General features: G+C 36.6%; 1 protein-coding gene across 3 annotated transcripts in view; it reads left to right on the top strand.

Moving 5' to 3' along the window:
* The window catches only part of hspa12a (heat shock protein 12A), a 34407-nt gene extending 11210 nt beyond the window's left edge, over window positions 1-23197 (top strand). For 2 of the 3 annotated variants that reach the window (XM_059520188.1, XM_059520189.1), the window contains exons 2-12: window positions 1964-2040; window positions 2254-2381; window positions 4160-4346; window positions 4770-4874; window positions 5507-5623; window positions 11453-11624; window positions 16336-16422; window positions 17960-18064; window positions 18211-18469; window positions 20960-21063; window positions 22168-23197. In XM_059520188.1, coding sequence (XP_059376171.1) covers window positions 1964-2040; window positions 2254-2381; window positions 4160-4346; window positions 4770-4874; window positions 5507-5623; window positions 11453-11624; window positions 16336-16422; window positions 17960-18064; window positions 18211-18469; window positions 20960-21063; window positions 22168-22799 — 1973 coding nt within the window. In that variant the 3' untranslated portion in view covers window positions 22800-23197. The remainder of the gene's footprint in view (window positions 1-1963; window positions 2041-2253; window positions 2382-4159; window positions 4347-4769; window positions 4875-5506; window positions 5624-11452; window positions 11625-16335; window positions 16423-17959; window positions 18065-18210; window positions 18470-20959; window positions 21064-22167) is intronic. The other variant, XM_059520190.1, reaches the window with a different exon arrangement.
* Window positions 23198-23776: the final 579 nt, after the last annotated feature.

The raw sequence follows: 23776 nt of genomic DNA, 5'->3' as shown, positions 1-23776 counted from the left end.
TAAATTGAAAACTTTTTTCTATATTTATTGTGTAGATATTGTGTTAAAACAACTCATTATGTCAGCCAATTCTGAGTAAATTAATTGATTTATATATGCTTTTTTTTTTCTTCTTCTTGTTGACAATAATTTGTGGCACATTCATTCAGGTCAGACTGCAGATACATTCGTTGTCATGCTTATGTGTAAATAAGGCTTTAAAACAGCAGGAAAAATCAAAGGAATTGGTCCGTTTAGCACTCTGGCAATAATGCAAGTAATTTTCCACCATTTATGCCCATTTTCTGCTTTCCAATTCCCACACTTTTGGATTTTCTTTTGTGACTTAAAGAATCTTGTTGAAAAGCTATGTAATACACACACACACACACACACACACACACACACACACACACATGCATACAAAACACAATCATGGCTTTAATCAAGTAGCTCTCAATCAGCCACCAGGGAGACGTCGCCATTGACGTCGAGTAATTACCCTCGCGCAACTTTAATGTGTTACAATGAAGTCCCCGTACAATGAGCCATGTTGCCATGTAAACAAACTTAAGTTCCTTTAACCTGCAAATCTATTCGCGAAAAAAAGGATAAAAAGACGGTCAAGTGTGTGTTTCTGAATAACACTTCACTTATAGGCATTTATCATTATAGACAATCATTTTACTTCTTCAGTATTGATTTTGATGTTCCATTGTCCCATTTTAAAAACCAATCTCGGTAGCTGGAGCGCGTGTATGTGGTGAGTGGTTGAAATGAAGTGCGAGCCGCAGGTAGCCAGTCACTCAACCCGTAATTACTTGCTGAAGAGAGCCACACTCATTCTGTTCACTCTGGCGCTCAGTATGGGGTAAAGGCGGGAAAAAAGGATGAACGCTCTGAAAAACGTGGCGTCCCGTGGAGCGAAGAACCGGGGCGCTCTTTTAGCATTCAGGGTGCTTAGAATCCGAGTGTTTTAGCGAAGCTATTAGGCCCGGCTAATGAGGATGAAGGGAATGGACAAATACAACATCTAATTCAATTCAAATGTCAGTGTGGAGGGGAGCAGCTGTTGCTGTAGTGGTCTAAAGCTCTTAAAGGATTTGATGATTTTATGACCAAATAATGTAAAATGTTAGACATAAGTGATGTTATATATAAAAAAAAAAGTATGGCCAAATGAATGTTTTTTTTAGAGAAATTCGTTGAACATTAATTGAGGCTTTTAAGTCTCGTCCCCACTGAAAATTATTTCTAGTGAAGATTCAGCGTTGATGGTGCCATTTAGTCCTGTTCTCTATCTGTGACCATGAAACTGAGCCCTTTAGGGACTCTGAACGCCATTCAAATGGATTTTGAGAGTGTTTTAGAAGTTCAGTAGGCATTGGTGAGGTGTTCATTTACAGAAGAGTACCTGTAGTTTCTTTACGACAAACAAGTTTGAAAATGGTTTGATACAACAACATAAAACCAAGAAACACATCGAGAACCTGTTATAATTCTGTGAAACATCAGACTATATGCTGATAGACTAAACGTGCGGCCACATTTACAGTGGTTCTGCGAAGTTCAAGCGACAATTTCATTTCAATAGGAATCCTCACAGGAATTATGCAAAGGATTTTGCAATGGGTTCAAATTCGTAATATGGATTCACCAAAAGAATGCTGCTTGGTTTGATTCTTCTTTGTTAGCTATTGACAATAAACTTTGAGTATTTCTTTGCCTCAATTTTGCCAATGGCACCTTAATACTGCCACAATTTAATCCAGCATTTGTCAACAGACAGCCCAACAGAAATAGCTTGTATAAAAGGCAAACAAAAATGTCCTTAAACCATTTAAATTTAGTAGTATTATCATAAGCTCTAAAAGAAAGATTATTGACATGACTGTAGGCTTGTCTTTGTAGTTTGAATGTTATTGTAGAATGTATTGTAAATGTCATTGGTTTCTCAATGTTCCTTCTTTCTTTCACTTTGCAGATGCAATGGCCACTCCATCTCCAGCCAAGAGTATGGGCGACCCAGGCATCACGCCACTTTCCCCCACACACGTACTGGTGAGCTCTGCTTTTTTCTGCCAGCATGACGTCACCCATTACATGAGAGAAATGTCCAGTGTGCAAATGTGGCTTTAATGGAACATCTTATTTACACTGAGCTGCAATTACACGCAACAATTTAATGCTTGACATATACTTGAGAGCATCTCTCTCCCTTTTTCCATATCCCTCATTATCCCTCTGCTTCTTTTCTCTCTTTTCTTTCTACAGAACGACTCAGAAGAGAATGAGCCTACGAGACACCCCTATGTGGTGGTGGTGGCCATTGACTTTGGCACCACCTCCAGTGGCTACGCATACGCCTTCACTAAAGAGCCAGAGTGCATTCACACTATGAGGTGAGAGAAAAGGTGCAGGGAGAGGGGGTGGGTGGGTGTTTCAATGTGAAAGAATAGAAGGAATTAGATTTTTTTTGTTGGGTAAAAATAAAATAAAAATCTAATAAAAATATAGTAAAATTAAAAAAGAAAAATTCTAATAAAAAATATATTTTAAAGTAATTATTAATCATAATATTTGTTTTATTTGTTTATTGTTTATATAATTTTAAATATTTTTTTTTTCTTTTTTTGCTGGGGTAATGGATTATTAGTTACTCTGCGTAGTTCATCCCTTCTGCAGACATTTAATATGATTATCCGTCCATTAGACGGTCATGTCTCTATTTCAGTCCAACTCTGGCGGCCTTTTTTCTGGGCACTTATACCCCATTAAAAATGATCAGATAATACAGTCCCAGTGTGTATATAATGGTCAGAACTGTGTAACATCAATGTGTATCTGTGTGTATTGTATATGAGGATGAACCCACAGCTGCTCTGTTACTCTGACCTGACCTACTTGGTCATGTGACCTTTGACTCTAAGGTCAACTCTCCAGAGTACCTGCTGGGGAGAGTCAGTCACGTGTTTCCTGCCCAAACGGGCATGTGGGCTTCATTTTAGGCATCAGACTCATTATGAAAGTTAGAAATAGGATTCTTCTACAGTACATTAGTTAGAAATAGGATTCTGTTAAACAGAACAAGTACAACTATAGAGGGTGTTCTCGCTGTATATTTGAAGAAATAACATGATAACATGAAGGCCATTATATGGATATGTTTAACATTATCTGACAAGCACTCTTGGCATTAAGTTGTCCATGGCTATATTATTCATATAGGATCATGATTTTATGAACACACATGAGAGATGAGATTTGCGGTTCTTTTAAAAGAAAAGTTCCTGGTTAATTTGAACTGTGGTTAGTCTGCTGCTAGAGATTTACACACACAACACAAAAAGCCCAAGGGCTCTGGGGTTATTTGGGTTGAACTAATAGTTTTGTCCCTTAATCTTTGCATAAACACAACTTCCCTTTTAAAAACTCACAAAACTCTTTTACTAAATCTGTTTGGAGTCAAGAAGACAGCTGCTTTGAGTTGGTTAACAGGAGATGAAAAGATCGACTCCCAGTCTGTCCTGATTCCACAGAATCCCTGAGTAGTTTTTAGTTTGTTTACAGAGACTGAAATAGTTAACTCTGATGAACTGAAACCTTATGGACTATTACAACTGGGACGATAATTGCCAATTGAATTGTTTTTTTAAATATCTGTGCCCCCAAAATATATTTAGACATCTGATTATTTATGCATTTTAGTGCATAACATAACAAAATATCAAAACAAGTGGTAAACATATGATATCCGTTTCTTAGAATTAACTTTTTTTTTGTTTTTGAAGCGCTTAATTGAGATCTTTCCAATAATTCTTAGCATAAATTGTATAAATTTAGTGGGTCTATAAAATAACTTCATTATTATCGGGTGTATGAAGTCAGTTCTCTAATATGATCATGTTGGCTTCTCTGTACGCTCAGACAGTCTGTACTGAGGTGCTTCATCCTGGAAGTAAAACCCCATGAATATTTTAAATGCCTCTGTCTTTGTACAATGCTTGTGCTGGTTTTATGATGGCCTCAATATGAATAATGATGATGATGATGATGATGATGATGTTCGGTTGAGTTGAGTAATATTATAGGTCATCTTAGGTCAGTTGTTTTTACCTTATTAGGAGAAGGGGCAGCTCCAAACTCACCCTCCTGTTGGTTGATTTCTCTTTGTTGCTAGACGCTGGGAGGGTGGTGACCCAGGGGTGTCAAATCAGAAGACGCCCACCACCATTCTACTGAGTCCAGACAGGAAGTTCCACAGTTTTGGTTATGCAGCCCGAGATTTTTACCACGACCTGGATCCCACCGAGTCTAAGCAATGGCTCTACCTGGAGAAGTTTAAAATGAAACTACACACCACTGCAGTAAGGACACACTCATACAGCATTGATTTTTTTTTTGGTTAGTGTTGGACCTGAGGGGACTAAGAGTCCAAGCACATATACGCATCGAGGAAATTATTGATCACAAACCTCCTTATAATGCCAGAATATATTTAAATATTAGTGGTTGCTGCATAACTTATAGAACAAGTAATGCAAACAAACTTTCAACTCATTATTAATAGGTTAACCAGTCTAAGCTTGTATAACTAAAATAATACTGTTAATGAGTTTTCTAATTTATGATATTTAACATAAGTATATAAAATAGATTTCCCTTGCAGAGTATATTTTATTCATTGTGAATGTGGTTGTAAGTCTATCAAGTGTACAAATACATTTTAATTGATATGTCATGCTCCTTCTTGTCGCTAAAAGGCATTGTTATCATTTTATCTTCTTTAGAATCTGTCCATCGATACAGATTTACATGCTGCCAATGGGAAAAAGGTGAAAGCTCTGGATATTTTTGCTTATGCTCTGGCCTTTTTTAAGGAGCAGGCTCTTAAGGTATGTTTTAGTATTATCATCACCATCATCATAATAATCATCAATATTCTGTTTAAACCAGTCTGTTTACATTATTTTTTACATGTACTCTACCATTCAGAAGTTTTGGGTCACTTATACTCATCAAAGATAAATTTTTATATAGTAAAAACACAGGAAATTATAATATGTTAAATAACATGTAATAAATATTAAACGTTAAAGTAACTTTTTTTCTATGTTAATATATTTTAAAATGTAATTTATTCCTGTAATGCAAAGCTGAAATGTTCAGCAGCAATTAGTCCAGTGTTTACTGTCACATGATCCTTAAGAATCAGTCTAACATGCTGATTTGATGCTGAAAGCATTTCTTCTTATTAGTGTTGAAAACATTTATGCTGTTTAGTTTTTACATTTTTTTTATTTATTGAGCAAAATTTTATTTCAGGGTTCTGTGAAGTATAGGAAGTTCAAAAGAACAGCATTCATTAGAAATACAATCTTTCCTAATATTATAAATGTTTTTATTGCCACTTGATTAATTTAATACCTCCTTGCTGAATAAAAGTATTAATTTCTTTAAAAAAACTGTCACACCGACCTCAAACTTCATCAGTGTGTTAAAAATGGATTTTTATCATTGGATACAGGAGCTGAGTGACCAAGCAGGGGCAGATTTTGATAATGCTGACGTCAGATGGGTCATCACAGTACCAGCCATCTGGAAAATGCCGGCTAAGCAGTTTATGAGAGAGGCATCATATAAGGTATAATATTTCTTTCTCACAGCCACATATGAAATAAAATGCATGTCTCACTTTGATTAATGATCAAGTTTGTGATTTGTAATTGGAGAGAATTCTGTGTATAATGTGCTTTATGTGCTTTCAATGTATGTAATGATTAAAGAAATTTCACAGGAGTTTGAAGGATGTGTTGTACAAATCTAGTGGACATTTGTAGGTACTGCAGCACCGGGTTGCGCTGTGAACTTCCCCTAGCGTTAGTGAGATAATGAAGGAGGCAAAAGAGCACTGTTTTGCTGCCAATTCCATCTAAAATAGAACAGGAATGAGTTCAATTTCAGGATGTAAATGGGTAGAGAGGAAAAGCAGAGGGGTTAAAGGAAAAGGAAAAGGAAAGACAGTGATCTCACCTCTTAGATACAGCCACTGTTTGTCTGTTATCACCGTCCCTCGGTGGACCCCTTAGAGACCCCGCATACAGTACGTACATGTGGATCTGTATCTCTTACTCTCTGTTCAACTCTGTCATCTTATTGTGATTTAAAAATGTGTGAATCTGTGGACAATTTAGCAGTGTGTGTAGGGTATGTATTTGAGCTGTATTTATAACAGATGTAAGTATCTATGGCGTTATTTCCCTGTCAAATGTCAAGAGAGCATAATTGTAGCGCGAAAGTACATTAATATAATGCGCTATCGTCAATCTCTCTGCTCACGCGCGGAATATAATGTGCAGAGCGCGAATCTCTCTGCTCGCGCGCGGAATATAATGTGCGGAGCGCAAATCTCTCTGCTCGAGCGCAGGAACTGGTCACGCGCTCTCAGATACATGTAAGAATTTTCTCTGGGCTCGCTCAGAGAGTATGCCTGCACTTAAAACGTGTTCAGTGCAATCGCGAATCTCTTCTCTTCACTTAAAGTAAGCGTGTATGTGCTTAGACTGCGTCCCGTGGGTTTCGCGCATGGCCAAGTACTCTTCTCTTCAATTTCTTTCTCTTTGCTCTTGGCAATAGAGGGTTTTCACAACGCGTCATCAACCAGGAAGTCGGCCATTTTGGAGGCACTGAACGTAAACAGTGCCATTGAACTGAATGGACTCGCAAATTTGGCTGATTATTGCTTCTGAAAAATGGTCAAGTTTTGGTCTGTACTCATTGGTCGCACCGAGAAAAAACATTTCTAGTTCTATAGACTGCCGAAAGTTAAAGAGAAGAGTGCAAAAAACTGATGAAAGATGGCGTTTGAGGTAGAGAGAGGCACAGCATCAGCCACATGTGTAAATGAAGCATTATCTATGGCTACATTTTTGACGTAAAATAGTTAACTATGGGTACATACACACTGTCAATCCGATTATCTTTGTATCCGTTTGGAATATTATCTAAAATGATGTCCACGCTGTATTGCAACTGTTCAGGTCCGATTTGTGTGTCCACGCAGCTCTTTGACAACACGGCAATGATGTTGCGTTGATGGAGGGGTATTGCATTTGCAATATAAATGTTTTCTTATTTAAATTTGACGCGTCTTTGCATTGACTTAACATTGAAATCACTCGCGCCTGACGCGCTATTCGCGTCCGGTCTGAACGCACCTTTCAGTGCGTGTCCTGTCCACTACAGCGGCAAAAGTCCGCTCAGTGCGCATGGCATCGCTGTAACGTCTCCGCTTTGGGGTGTGTCTGTTGCGAGTATGTTTAATCTAAGTTTTTTTTTCAACACACGGACAGTGGTTAAGGCGGCTCTGGCCGCGCTGGACTAAGTTACTGCGTCTCGAGCTGCAGAACTGTAGGAGGCTGGTAAGTTACTGTTTGCACAACTCTTTTTCCGCGCTGGTTTCAAAATACTTTTCAAAAATAATAATTTTCTGCTCGTCCGGCACTTTGCAACAACACAGCCTTGTTTCGGCAGCGACTTTCAGCATGTTCCCTATAACAACGTCTGATGTTTACATTTTACGTGGCGTGAGAAAGTCACATAAACCACGCGAAAGAGCGTTCAGACTGGTGGATTTCCTGATATGTGATTTGAATAGGATATTAAACCACATATGGATGTATAGCTTGAAACGGATTTCATGTGCTTTTTTTTGGACTGACAATCTGAACGTAAGTTAGTCAATGTCGGGATATGAAATAAAAGTAAGGACTAGTTAGAGAAGCTAGCTCGTTCAGATCTTTACCACATATTACCTTAAGTTTGTCAAAATGTTGAGCTCTTTCCTGCTTTAAGTCCTTCTCTATATGATTTTGCAGCTTCCATGTGTTGTTCCCGTGGTTTAGACTTCAGAAATTAGTGTAACAATGTGTTCAGTAGTACATAAACAGTGCAATCCATGCCGTTGTTTACATCCGAGTACCTCCAATATGGCCGCGCATCCGGGTAACTGACCAAATCGTGACGTAGGTGAAAACCCTCTATAAACGCTGTCAAAACGGCAACAACCAATCAGAAATAGGCTTCAACGACTGACCAATGAAAACGCTACATCGTACATGGAATCTTATTGGTTGATATTGAATCGCACATGGAACATTACATTTACATTTATTCATTTATCAGACGCGACTTACAAATGAGGACAGTGGAAGCAATCAAAAACAACAAAAAGAGCAAATATAATATAAGTGCTATAACAAGTCTCAGTTAGGTGAACACAGTACACGAAGCATGGGCTTTTAAATAATATAATAAATAAAAAGAAAACCGATAGAATAAAAAAAAAGAATAGAGCAAGCTTGTGTTAGAGATCTTTATACACACACACACACACACACACACACACACACATATATATATATATATATATATATACATATATACATACACATACACATACATATACACACACACAATTGCATAATAAATGAAAAGAAAATAGAATACAAAAATATTAGACAAAGTAGTTAGATTTTTTGTTTTTAATATAATTAGAATAGTGAGTGTTAGAGGGTCAAATAAAGATAGAAAAGATGGGTTTTAAGCCGATTCTTGAAGATGGCTAAGGACTCAGCTGCTCGGATTGACTTGGGGAGGTCATTCCACCAGGAGGGAACATAAAAGTCCATAAAAGTGACTGTGCTTCTTTGGGATGGCACAATCAAGTGACGTTCACTTGCAGAATGTAAGCTTCTAGAGGGCACATAAGTCTGAAGGAACAAATTTAGGTAAATGGGTGCAGAGCCAGTGGTGGTTTTGTAGGCAAACATCAATGCCTTGAATTTTATGCGAGCAGCTACTGGAAGCTAGTGCAAATTGATAAACAGAGGTGTTACATGTATTATTTTTGGCTCATTAAAAATTAATCTTGCTGCCGCGTTCTGGATCAATCAATCAATCAATCAACTTTATTGATCCCACAAGGGGCAATTGATTAAGAGCAGCATGTAAATAACAATAAATAATACAAATCACACGGATTACTCACACACGTAACAAAGTCCATCAGTCTATCACACACACGCACACATAACGTACAACAGTACACAGTATTCATCAGCATGTGCAATTTTTCCCTTCTCAAGGAGCTCTATGCGGAATTTAAAAGTTTGATCGCATAAGGAATGAAAGATTTAGAATGGCGATTCGTCTTACATACCGGGAGCGCGTAACGACGCCCAGAAGGCAGCAGAGAGAATTCACCTGCCAAAGCGTTTAATTGTAAAGGTTTTATAGAACTGGTTGGAAGACCTGCCAAGAGAGCATTGCAATAGTCCAGCCTGGACAGAACAAGAGCTTGAACAAGGAGTTGTGCAGCATGTTCTGAAAGGAAGAGCTTGATCTTCTTGATGTTGAATAAAGCAAATCTGCAGGATCAGACAGTTTTAGCAATGTGGTCTGAGAAAGTCAGCTGATCATCAATCATAACATGATGTTCAATCAAGACGAGCCGAGATGGATCCGCCGAATCAACTATCTCAGGTAACCAGTTTTATTTGTTTTGATGTTAAATATGTCAAATGTATCATCTTGATTGAACTTCAGTGAACTTATTCCATGTGTTCCATGTGTGGTTCAATATCAACCGATAAGATTCCATGTACGATGTCGCGTTTTTTTTATTGGTCAGTCGTTGAAGCCTATTTCTGATTGGTTGTTGCCGTTTTGACAGCGTTTATGCCAAGAGCAAAAAGAAAGAAATTGAAGAGAAGAGTACTTGGCCATGCGCGAACCCACGGGACGCAGTCTAAGCACATACACGCTTACTTTAAGTGAAGAGAAGAGATTCGCAATTGCACTGAACACGTTTTAAGTGCAGGCATACTCTCTTAGCGAGCCCAGAGAAAATTCTTACAAGAGCGACGTGTATCTGAGAGCGCGCGCCCAGTTCCTGCGCTCGAGCAGAGAGATTCGTGCTCCGCACATTATATTCCCCGCGCGAGCAGAGAGATTCACGCTCGCGCATTATATTAATGTACTTTTGACAGGGAAATAACGCCATAAGTATCTCATTAACATCAGTCACGGGTGAACTGATTACAAGTGGCTTGGCCGATAGCTATTTATACCAGATATTAATATCACATGTCACTGAATATTATTAACTAGCAAAGTCTTAGCGCAGTGGTTGGTTAACAATTAAGAAATGCTTTAATGTTATCTATTGGATGGAAGAGGTGTGTGCAGGTGTAAATGAAGGCAGTAGGCAAGTCAAACAGAAAGAGAAATGAGACAAAACCTTGATTAAAAAATGAATCAAAATACTATTAAGCTATTATTGCTGCTTATTCCATGTATACAATATATAAAACATACTTAGGTTAAACGTAATTATGTAATGTATTATTTAAACACTGAAAAGACATTAGTTACCTTTAATAATGTGCATTCAAATTATAATAATCATAGCACAGTAGTGGGCAGAAGGATGAATGCTCTCACGCTGAAGAAAGGGAGGAAGAGCAGGGTGTGGCCTCAGCTTCTTTCAGCTCAATCCAAAGCAAAAACAAAATGAGCCGATACCCAGCGAGAAATCAGAAAGAACAGCAGGAGAAAGGGCGGAGAAGAAAGGGGAGTCTGCAACACCTGACAACTGCAGTGGGAATTCCTGCAAAGCTTGTCTTAGGAGTGTGTGTGTGTGTGTGTGTGTGTGTTTGTGCATGCAGTGACTCAGCTCTCCCATCTGCAGGATCAGGAGAACAGAAAGAAAGGACACTGCATTCCCTCTCCTCTGTCTCTCGCTCTCTGTGTTTTGCTCACACTGTCGCCCCTTAACTCCCTGAATCCTGCAGCGCACTCAGAGCAAACCGTGTCACTCAGCACAGCATGTGTGTGGTGTTTCTTTTATATTTTTACACTTCCTTATATTTGAAGTGAGGTAAAATGATCTTGATATATACTGTATGACCAGCCATTTGTATCATTTAAACATGCTTTTACCCAGCAAGTGAGTTATTATTCAGGTTGGGATGTTTAGGGTTGTGCTGCAATAGCTGTTATAGGTTTATATGTTGTTCACTTCAAGCAATGTCCTACAGTATTTATCTATTTATTTATTTACATGCTTTTTGTTTATATATTAATGTAAATGAATTAAAAGATGAAATGTAAGAAAATAGTGAAAAAATATAGATGTCAGCCCTTATTATACTTAGCCAAAATGGTCTAAAATAATTTTATTAGAAAATATGTATACAATGTTAGTTTAATTAATTAACAACTTTCCATTCACGTTTAGATTTTTTCATATTTTAAGTTGAATTTTTTTTTTGGAGTTTTAACGTTTACTAGGAATAAATGTTCATATTAGCTTTCTTTTTTTGTAATCATTTGTATGTTTTATGTACAATATAAGTCAAGATGGGCCTGGGTTTCAAACTTTGTTTAATGTCTTGCCTCTGTGCTCATCTAGGCTGGTCTGGTTTCTCGTGACAACCCTGATCAGCTGATCATTGCTCTGGAACCAGAGGCTGCATCCATTTACTGCAGAAAGCTTCGTCTCCACCAAATGGTGGATTTGGGCAACAAAACATCCCTGAATGGTTACAGCCCAACTGAGAATGTTGGGGCGGGAATGACCCAGGGTAAGCCACCCATACTGTCTTTTACAATGATACAGTTGCACCACAAGCATACTGCTGTGAGGATAAACCAAATCACACTCATATTGTTGCACTTGTTGTACTTAAATGTTTGTGCTTAAAAAATGCTTAAATTGTAGGGTTTTTTTTTTGAGAGCGAGTGTGAGAAAGATGATAAGACCAGTCTAGCAAAAATGTTTTACCATGTATAGCAAAGTAGTGAACTGTAAAGATGTTTTTCTCATTCTTCAGTATAAAACTACTAATTTATTTTTTATTTTTTTCACAATATCCACTCCTTCTTAAAGGAGAGGTTATATCAGAATAACAACGCTGTAAACTGAAATAGAAATCAATCCTAACAGATTAAACTAGCACTGAAATGAGGATTACTCCTAAACTAGAGCTGCAGGACAGTCCAACATGTCTATTAAACAATCACTGCAGTGAGGGAGAGAAGGTGATGATGCATGCAGAAAACAGTGGGAGAGAGAGAGGGAGGGAGGGAGGAAGAGATAAATAGCTTTTAATTTAAGATCATTTTAGATGTCTAATATATCTGCTCTTTCCTAACTTTTCTTTTAGAGAAGATTAAACTTTTATTCAGTAAGGACAAGTAAAGACATGTATTTTCCCTTTCCTAATCAAGTTTTTGCTTGCGTATATGAAAATATATTGCATATATATTACTGTTCAACAGTTTCAATCATTTTTTAAAACGATATTAATACATTTATTCAGCAACCATGCATTAAACTGATTAAAAGTAATAGTAAAGATGTATAATGTTGCAAAAGATTTCTATTTCAAATAAATTTGTATCAAAGATTTTTTTATGAATAAAAATGAATGCAGCCTTGGTGAGCATAAGAAATTTCTTACAAAAATTACATGTAATCTTGAAGGTCCCAACCTTTTGAACCATAGTATATTTGCTACCATGCATGATCATAGTGGTATTTCAACTATGGACACCTTTACTTTCCCTGAGGTTGATGTTTGCATTTTAACTCTATTATTTATTTATTTTATATATATATATATATATATATATATATATATATACAGTACAGACCAAAAGTTTGGACACACCTTCTCATTCAAAGAATTTTCTTTATTCATGACTATGAAAATTGTAGATTCACACTGAAGGCATCAAAACTATGAATTAACACATGTGGAATTATATATGGAATTATATACATAACAAAAAAGTGTGAAACAACTGTAAATATGTCTAGGTTCTTCAAAGTAGCCACCTTTTGCTTTAATTACTGCTTTGCACACTCTTGGCATTCTCTTGATGAGCTTCAAGAGGTAGTCACCTGAAATGGTCTTCCAACAGTCTTGAAGGAGTTCCCCGAGAGATGCTTAGCACTTGTTGGCCCTTTTGCCTTCTGTCTGCGGTCCAGCTCACCCCTAAACCATCTCGATTGGGTTCAGGTCCGGTGACTGTGGAGGCCAGGTCATCTGGCGCAGCACCCCATCACTCTCCTTCTTGGTCAAATAGCCCTTGATGCCTTCAGTGTGACTCTACAATTTTCATAGTCATGAAAATAAAGAAAACTCTTTGAATGAGAAGGTGTCCAAACTGTATATATATATATACAGTACTGTATATGTATATATATACACACATACACACATATATATATATATATATATATATATATATATGTATGTATATATATAGGCGTGGGCTCAGAAGTGCCCATAGTTGAAGAAAGCCTACAGTGTATTACTGTACATTCCACAGTAAATACACTGTGAACACATCCATGATATGGTATGCCTTGCCAGTTTTTGTCACACACCGAAGTAAAATGTAATTGCATCAAATTCAGTCATAAATGTGTTTGTATAGAGGCAGAGCATTTTCTGCTGTATTTCTGCCACTCTCACGGGAACACAGAACCACTCTCTCTGTCTTCCAGTCCATTCCAGTTCACCTCCATTGTCCTGCTCGTGTCCTTATTACAAACTGACAGCGCATGCACTTGCACAGTGAGCTTTATATATAAAAGATATCTGTTCAGAAGGTAACGGCCATTTGGAGCACAGCTGAATGGTGATGCCAGCATGAGAAACAGCTTTGGCAAATTCACAATCCCCCTGCCTCATAAATTTCTCCCTCCCTCTCTCTTACTACGTTTGCATGCATATTTATTCATTATCATGTAATTGTTTGAGGTCATGCCTTGCATTCCCTTGAAAAGAAAACGATTTCAATTATACCCAAAAATGTTGACAATGTTTCTTAACCACATTTGTTCAAATGTTAATTATTATTGGCTGATGTCATCATTTAAGAATCCCAGATTATTTTTTGTCCAGATCTAAGTATAATAAGAATGTAATTTGGCCCATTATGTGTCTGAGACAGCTAAAGCACAACTATCATTCCTATAACAAACTACATTAGTGTAAATGCAATGACCTTCGTGTGACATCAGTGACCTCAGTCTGATGACATCAGCAGCTCTATAGTCATCAGCAAGCACATCTATAACTAATACTCTGCATGTGCAGAAAAGGAGTGACAGAATATGAATTTGATCAGATGGTTTTTGTGCTTTTAAGTTGAAAATAACAGCAAAATTTAAAGTTATGATGCAGTGAAATATGAAGGATCATGATGCACTGAAAGGAAGTCTGAGATTGCATTTGACCTCTCTGCATATGCTGTTCTATAGATAGAGAGAGGGAGAAAAGAATGGATGAAGGACAAAAGGAGTAGTGTATTGATTATTTTAGCAGCAGTAGTATTCTAGCTCTGATAGCCTGTATATTTGATATTCAATGCTGAGCATTGAAAACGTGGTTCAATTTACTTGGTGGTAAGAGCCTGAGACAAGAAGCAATTGTGTGTGGCGACCCATTGTGAGCAGCACAGAGGGGCCATCTGTCTGACAGCCATAGATCTACTCTCTCTGTACAGGGCATCAGAGACCAACAGGAGATACAGAGATAACAACGTCTCCTCTGAGGGATGCCTCTCAGAAATGATTGAGCATCTGCATCTGTTCTTTCATTTATTAAGGATGTTCAAAACAATTCTGTAATATTGCTAAATGTTCTTGAAGGTAGTCTCTTATGTTCACCAAGGCTGCATTTATATGAAACATGAATGAATGCTTTTATCCAAAGCAACTGAAAGTCTAGGAAAACAATTATCTATTTGATTGTATTTAAAATTTATTCAAATAAATGTAAAAATGTATTCCTGTGATACAAAGCTGAATTTTCAGCATCATTTCTCCAGTCTTTCAATGTCACATGATTCTTCAGAAATCTGATATGCTGATTTGGTGCTCAAGAAACATATCAATGATGTAAACAGTTATGTTTTAATGGTTTTGTGGTAATCGTAATTATTTTTTGGATTTTGTCTACTTTTTTTTTTTTTTTTTTAATCAAATTGGTGTATTCTTTCTCAAAAAAAGTATTAATTTCTTTTTCACCAAAAGAATTTGCTGAACCCAGACTTTTGAACAGTAGTGTATATTTTTAGGACGAGTGTATATCATTTAGGAATCAATGACTAATCAATATTCATCTGAACTAAATGATGTTCCCCCAAACTATCTCTTATTGAATCCACAAATGTAGTTTTCACTGCTTTGATATTTAGATAATCTAAAATAGCCTGTGTTTCCTTGTGAATGCAGCTAATAAATTGAGAATTTGCTATCAGGGTGGTTCAAGAATTTCAGATGAGGGTCTGTTGTTTGGTTAAAACACTGTTAGGCTGAGATTTTGTCTCCCACGCCCCATCAGAAGCTGTCATGTACTGAAAACATGCCTGCTGATCCATTTCATTGTTTTCTGTATGTTGGAGGAAATCTCAGTCTCCATGCGTTCACTCTTCCTTAGAGGTTACACTTCCTGTTTGGGAATGTTTACAACTGCCAGGATGGCCATTATCCTCTGATGTCATCAGACCAGGACAATCTCCCCTCCACAGTGAATGAACAGAGACTTTACATTCCACTTGCAGTCAGGAAGTTCAAGAAAGTGAAAAAGAGAGGAAGTAATTGTGGAAAGATGTACTGAATATTTAATTTATTTCAGATAATCTACTGCAGGTTATTTCATTTCATTTGATTAACAGTGTCTGTATTACAGGAAAAATGTGCAAAAATATTTTCCCCCATATAGAGGACAGTTGCATGTTTGAACATTTACAATATATATTACTACCATATCAGTTATTTCCAATATTAGTCATTTTATTGTTTAATGATATTAGTTAATATTGTTGCTTTACTATCATCTAACACCCTTTTAAAGTTACTCTTTGACATAAGTTAAGAACACTGTTAAATGTAAATGTAGCAAATATAGCAATACATATACATGCTCATACTGTAAATTATAATGTTGATGCCTATATTTATTTTTAGCGTTTAAAGTTACTTTTTAGTGTTAGTTTTTTTTTTCAGCATAACGTGAAAATAATTATGAGCTCATCAGTTTTAACCAGAATTTTAATATCATGTATGCTGAACTTAAAGAAGTCTTGCATTCCTTCAGAAGATTTTTTTTTTTTTTGGCAGCATCCTCCTGCTTAAAGAAAGCACATCCATGCCATATTCCTTTCTTATTCTGTCGCCTTGCCAATAGAACTGTCACATACACACACACACACACAAAAACAGCTTCACGCTGCCTTCCCTCTCACACACACTTCCTGTCTCTCTCTGTCAATAACCAGCCAAGGAGCATGTGCGCCGTAACCGACAGAGCCGCACCTTTGTGGTGGAGAATGTCATAGGAGAGCTCTGGTCTGAACTCACTGAAGGTAGAGTCTGTCTTCTCACACATTTTTTTTTCTTCTTGTAGTATTTTGCTCCTGCTGTTTCTAATGCTGCTGTCATAAGTTAAGAAACCCTCAAATCTGAAGCTCTTAGGAAGGATGCACACTAGTCTCATCTCAGTTGTACAAAGAAAGCAGTGTGGGAATGTGTTACAGACACCATGTTTAGAATATTAGCCTGTCTTTAGATGCACAGAATTTTTTTTTTCTTTTTCTTTTTTTCTAGTATTTCATGAACTGAAATAATACATCAGTTTTTTTTGTTTATAACAAACTGACCACCACCTTAAAAACATAGGTGGTAAAGAGAAAATCGAATGTTTAATCAAAGTTCATCACAAGTATCTTTTCCACAAGCTGAGGTATATACATATATAAAAGGTGCATAGTGTCACACACACAAATACAAAACACCATCATGATGACAATAAACATAATTTAACAACATAAGATGTCTCTAAATGTGCATTACTGATAAGAAAAAACTCGGAAGAAACATTTATCATTTATCAGATGTCATGTATCACACAATTCTATGAATTTCCTGTTGTTTTGTTTTTGTTTTTTTCACTGTAAATGATAAGATGACAGTAATATTTTAAAATTACTTTAAATGTCCCATTAGATCGAATACAGTTGTTCACAATTAGGAGAACTTACATGAACTTACATTGTTAGCATTAAGGGAACTTACAGTTAATAAATTAACTGGTTTTTATCATTGTATTTTTATAGTTTATTACCTAATTATGATCAAAGTACTGATTATTTCACAGTCAATCAGATTAGAACTTGTGATTTTTGTGACCGTTATGCATTGGACAGTCAGCAAACACACTTTGGCTGGTCCTTGAATGCTACTGAGACTAGATGCACCCTTGCTGAGAGGATAAGAAGACGCGAGTGTGAAATTAGTGTGAAATTCCTGCCCTTATTCTGCTGTCTGAATTAGCAGCTGCTCAACCATTAGTATTGCATCAGCACAGGTTGCCTATTCACCACTGCTGGAATAACCCTCACGCAAAATAATGTTTTTCAAAAATCATTCAAATTGCATTAAATGTTCAGTGTTTTCAATGTTAAAGAAGCAGTTCACAAAAAAAAATAATTATTGTTCAAAACCTGTACGATTTTTTTTCTGTCGAATACAAATGAAGATAATTTAAATTCAAATTCATTATGCCTTTTTTTATTTTTTTTTTAAGAAAAAACATCATGAAAGAGTAATCCCCCCCCCCCCCCCCATTTTCGGGTGAACTGTCTCTTTAAATAATCTTATAAAGTTTATGAATATTTTACAGAACCTACATAAAACTTTAATTCCAAAGGCTTCTACTTGAGTTACCAGACAGTGAACCCTGAATGTAGGTCACCGTTCCCCTGACACCTTGCAAAAGCACTCAGTCACAACTGCAGAGAGTTCCTGAAAGAGTGTAAAATGTCACCAGATGAGATTTAAATCCATCCTGATGAAATTGTTTTTTGCTGGTGACCCTCTAATGCTGTATCTGCTGCTGTCTAGGTGACCGTTATGTAGTGGTGGATTGTGGAGGAGGGACGGTGGATCTTACTGTGCATCAGATTCGGATGCCGGAAGGGCACTTGAAGGAGCTTTACAAAGCCTCAGGTACAAGACATAACCCTTATGACCTGTAACTCACGATTAACATTTTGCTCAAAGCTTTTATTTCCTGTAAATAATGGTCTGTTATTCTGAAACGTCATTATTTCTAAGAATCTGAGATCATCTTTTTCTTTGCATCTTCTCTGCAGGAGGCCCGTATGGGTCTATCGGTATAGATTATGAATTTGAGAAGCTCCTGTGTAAGATATTCGGACAGGATTTCATTGACCAGTTTAAGGTCAAGCGTCCGGCTGCCTGGGTGGATCTGATGATTGCGTTTGAATCTCGTAAGAGAGCTGCAGCTCCTGACCGAAGCAATCCATTGAATATTAACCTGCCCTTCTCTTTCATCGACTACTACAAGAAATTCAGAGGACACAGCGTAGAGCATGCGCTGAAGAAGAGCAAGTGAGTGTCTACAACGTCACCCGTTGAGCTGCACCTTCCCCAGATTATTTGCTTCAAACTGGCGGTTTTGTCATTATCTGCCCTCCTTTGTGTTGCTTGAAAAATTTAAGATTTTTTTATTTTCCTTTTGGAATAGAAAAAGAGTTCAAATTAAAATGTCAAAGCTGGGTTTTTTCTAATGTATAGATATACAGTACATAAATATATATATATATATATATAATCACAATGCATTTCTGTTTGACATTTTCATAATATTAATTAAAATATGAATGTTAATATGAATATTAATTAACATCATATGTTTATATTTATATATATTTATATATATATATATATTTAATATTTTTTATAATATTATAATATATTTTTATTTTGTGTTTAAAAGTAAAAAAAAATCCTTATATATTTAAAATCAAATAATCATGATTAATCACTTCCAAAATAAGTGACATTTATATATGATTTCTATTATATATAAATATATATTAAATGTATTTCTTAAATATATATATATATACACCGTACACACACACACACACATTATGTAAACAGATAATTCGAATTTATATTGGATAAAATGTTAATAAATAATATATGTTCCATTGTAATAAATATTTTCATTATATACTATAATATATTTATATATATATGTATATATATATATATATATTTATATTGGGGCTGGGCAAGTTAACGCATTAATTAATGGCGTCAATTATTTTATTGCACATTAACACAGTTTTTTTTCTAATTATTAATATTATTATTTTGAAAGTCCGTTGCTCACTTGCTCTGAATTCCCATACAGACAAACAATGGGTCACAGGAGGGGTAGGATGTTGATCAGTAATGGCTTGGGATAGGCATCATCCAATAAGAGCATTTGGGGTGGGCTGAAGACTGCAGCAGCGCTCACATAAACGCTCCCAATAAAATGATTTAGGCTAAGCACCAACATTAACAAACCACTGTTCCCTGTTGTTTTAACAGAAAAGAATGCAATGTGCTTATAGTCACGACTTCATGTGCTATCGGAAGCTTCCTGTTTTCCACATATGAAGACAGCAGAGAAGCGCTCGTGCTCTGCACAGTGGAGTGTAGTGCATTGTTTTGTGGTTTGTTATTTTGAGGTGTTTGGGTTCTTACACCTTTTCTAAATTCAAATTCAAGCACTTTCCAAGCACTTTCAAGGTGCATTTTCAAGCTTTTCCAACACTTTAAACTGTGGTAAATTACATGTTCACACACACGCACTTGAGTTTTTTTCTTTAAGTCAGATGTTATTGTGTAAAATGTGTATAGGTAGTATTTATAAAGTTTTAGCTTTCAGTTTTGGATCTGTTTTTAATTATTTTAATACTACAATTGATTGCTTCTGTTGTCCTCATTTGAAAGTCGCTTATGTCTGATAAATGACTAAATGAAATATATAAAAAAAAAAATATATATAAATATAATTTATTTATTTATATACAATTTTGTTACATATTAATAATCAAATGTATAGTATTATGCATACTGTAGATCAGGATTTGATTCTTTTCTCTATAGTAATAAACTGGTGACTGTTGTGAGTCCTGCTGACTCTCCACCTCTGCGGTAATTGTTGTCTGCCTCTTTTGAGGTCAGGCATGTGTGACCTACAGCCCCTGGAGAGTTAATCTGTCTATTCATGACTGCTGTCAATACCATACACACAGCCATTCAATAAGCCATCAGGCCCTGTATAAAGATGGCCAAGTCAGCTAAATGAATACCATGTTTGTTTGTGTGTGTGATTGCTGACTATGTGTTAAACGCACTCATAATCAAGGGGCATAGGTACAATCTAAAAAGGGGAGAGATGGGGCACATTATGAACTGTTATCAGCTTGTCATGAATATTAATTTATGTCATTTTCACCCAGTAGCACTGACAGATAACAATTTTCTTAGCATTGCAGCAAAACGAGACATTTCTCAGAAAACTACTTAAAGTACCAGTCATCCAAAACTAGTTAAGATAGTTAAGATAACAAAAGTATCAGATATGACAAAAGTGAGGCAAAATGATCTAGTTTTTTCTTTTTATTATTTCAAAAAATGCAAGCCTGTTATATTATTTGCATTGTTTAATGGTTCAATTTTGTATTCTTTCCTAACACAGTAATGAGATAATCATTTGCGAGTCACGAGTAAGACTACTCTAACTTGCATTTTATGGATTTTGAGCTCTTATGTCTCACAGGGGACAGTTTTTCCAACAAGCCTGCAAGTCAGGCATCTCTGAGCACGTCTGTTTACTGGAAACCACAGCTATTAGCACACATGGGCTGACTTTTAAAGCAGTGTAAAACCTAATCATGTAAACTCAATAATGTCAAGCTTCTCAGTAGTCTTCCATATGTGAAGAAACCTTTTAACCTGCACTGAGGCCAAGTGAGGATAATCTGTTATTAATGTCTGTCTCTAACTCTCACTCTCTCTGTTTTCATTTGTCTTCTGCAGTGCTGAATTTGTGAAGTGGTCTTCACAAGGCATGCTGAGGATGAGCCCAGATGCAATGAATGCACTGTTCAAACCAACTATAGACCACATTATACAGCACCTGAGTGAGTAATTGCAACGTTTTACTGGAACAATAATATTATATTGATTTCTGGAGTTTTTAGTGAGATGTGAGTGTCCTTTGTCTGGATTTGGGTGTTAATGGAAAGTCATTTGTTCTTGATACAAGGGCCATTTATCCCATTGAGACATGTATGTATTTAATAAAAGGTTTCAATTATTTAGAATCAGACATGGTTTATTAAGTTTCTTTGTATATCAGATAAAATGGCAACAATACTTAATTGGAAGATTAGCAAAAAGGATTAAAACCATACTAAGGGTGCAGAAGAATATGTATTCCTAATATAAATTCCCATCTTTCTCTTACAGACATTCAAGACTGCACACTAAAAGTATGGTTAGGCTAAATTGTGACTCATATTCTTTTGAATACTTTTATTTATTTTGTTCATAGGCTGTATAACAGTAGTTAAGTTACATAATCTTTCAACATACCAATCTCATAACATAACAGCAACATGACATAGTAAAACAACATTTTAACAATATTTTGAATTAGCATTTATTTTGTTTATTTCAGTTTCCCATGTTTCCCCATCTAATATTTATATTACATTTTATTGGTATAGTATGGTATCCCAGAATATCAAACATGGAATCTTAGTCTCAAGATTAAAAAATGGCCTAAATTCATGTGTGCCCATCATATACTATGTGATTTTCTGTGAAATCTGTCCGCTGACTACCCTTTATCTGCCCAGTATTCAGACTACTAGTGCCAACTCCTACAGACTGCAAATTGGGCAAAAATCAAGGCAAAAGTGTATTCCAGGCTTTAGTAGAATGTGTACAGCTGTATAAACTAATGAGCCATTGGGAGACACAATTAGGGCAAGCGTTGGCCCAGTCAGAGGACTCTCGACCATCTGCCCAAAATACTCGCACAGAACTGGGTCAGAACTCAGTCCCTCGGCTCTTATGTTGGTCGAGCCCAGCTGTGATCTGTATCTGTTCAAACAAAAACTACAAGCAGGGACACCAATGCTAGTAAACTCAAATTGTTTTGTGACAGACTAATGCCATTTACGTTTCAAAATCCCATTTCTCTTTCTCTCTCTGCTTTCATTCTTCTATATGTTCTCCAGCTGAGTTATTTGAAAGGCCAGAGGTGACAAACATCAAGTTCCTTTTCCTGGTGGGAGGATTCGCAGAGTCTCCGCTGCTGCAGCAGGCCGTTCAGAATATGCTTCAGGGCCGCAGCCGAATTATTATACCGCATGATGTGGGCTTGACCATCCTCAAAGGGGCAGTGCTATTCGGTCTGGATCCCAGCATCATAAAGGTGCGCCGCTCTCCGCTCACCTATGGTGTGGGTGTCCTGAACCGTTTCATAGAGGGGAAGCACCCGCCGGAGAAGATGCTTGTAAAGGAAGGTACACGCTGGTGCACCGACGTCTTCGATACGTTCATCTCCACCGATCAGTCAGTGGCACTGGGAGAAACGGTAAAGCGTAGCTACACACCGGCGAAGCCGTCACAGCAGGTGATCGTCATTCACGTATACTGCTCAGAAAAAGAGTCGGTCAGCTTCATCACGGACCCAGGCGTGAGGAAGTGTGGTACACTGAAGCTGGATGTGAGCGGCACTGAGAGTCCAGCAGCACGAAGAGAGATCCAGACGCTCATGCAGTTCGGAGACACTGAGATAAGAGCCATGGCTGTCGATGTGGCAACCTCTCGCAGTGTCAAAGCTAGCATCGATTTCCTTAGTCAGTAGAGGAAGATGAGGGATGAGTAAACCACACACTGCAGAAACTCAGCATTTTAGTTATGTTTTCCAGTGAAAATATCCAGACATTCTTAAAGGAAGACAGAACTTGTTTTTAGAATTTTTTTTTCTGAAAAACTAATACATGTAATTAGCAAGAACGCTTTCAAATGATTAAAAGTAGTCAGAAAAGATTCATATTTCAAGCAAATGCAAACAAACTTTCATCAGCTGCACAACTGTTTTCAAAATGGATAAAAATAATAAATGTGTCTTAAGCAGCAAAATAGCATATTCAAAAGATTTCTGAAGAATCATGTGACATGATGAAAGACTGGTGTAGTGGCTGCTGAATTCAGCTTATTCACAAGAATAAATTACATGATAAAATATAAAAATGTAAAAAACATTTTTTTTTTTATTAATATTTAATAATATTGCTATTTGATGGCGTTTTTCACATAAATGCAGTCTTCGTGAGCATAAGAGATGTCTTCTGAAAACATACAAATCTACCAACCCTAAACTTGTCAACAGTACTATATTGAATTACATTTATTTGCCAATGGTTTTATTTTCATGTTATGAACATCAACCGCTAAATTCTAGATTTATGCATGCAACAATAAACAAAAAAAGCTCATTCCAGATGTATTCTTTAGAAGCAAAATATTAAGACTATTTTAAAGTCATTATTTCTTGTTTAAAGGCTGTTTAGATGTTTTACCTGGAAAGCAAGACAAAATGCTGATTAAAATAGTTTGGCAGTGTAGAAGGATAGAGAAAAGAAAGAGAAAACTAAAAATAGAGAATGAACGAGAGATGAAGGATTGGAGTCTCAACTAATATTCCACGTTTGACATTTGCTTGAATAGTTGTGCCATTCATGTTATTTTATTTGGTCGCTTCATTTTCCAGGTCCACGACTGGACTTATCTCCAGATGAAACGTCTTCTATTTGGCCAAAGTCGAGTTCATTTTGTCTG

The sequence above is a fragment of the Carassius carassius genome, chromosome 32, assembly GCF_963082965.1.
Source record: "Carassius carassius chromosome 32, fCarCar2.1, whole genome shotgun sequence".
Classification (NCBI taxonomy): Eukaryota; Metazoa; Chordata; class Actinopteri; order Cypriniformes; family Cyprinidae; genus Carassius; species Carassius carassius.
The sequence above is the reverse complement of the archived record's forward strand: the minus strand, read 5'-3'. Positions and strand labels throughout refer to the sequence as shown.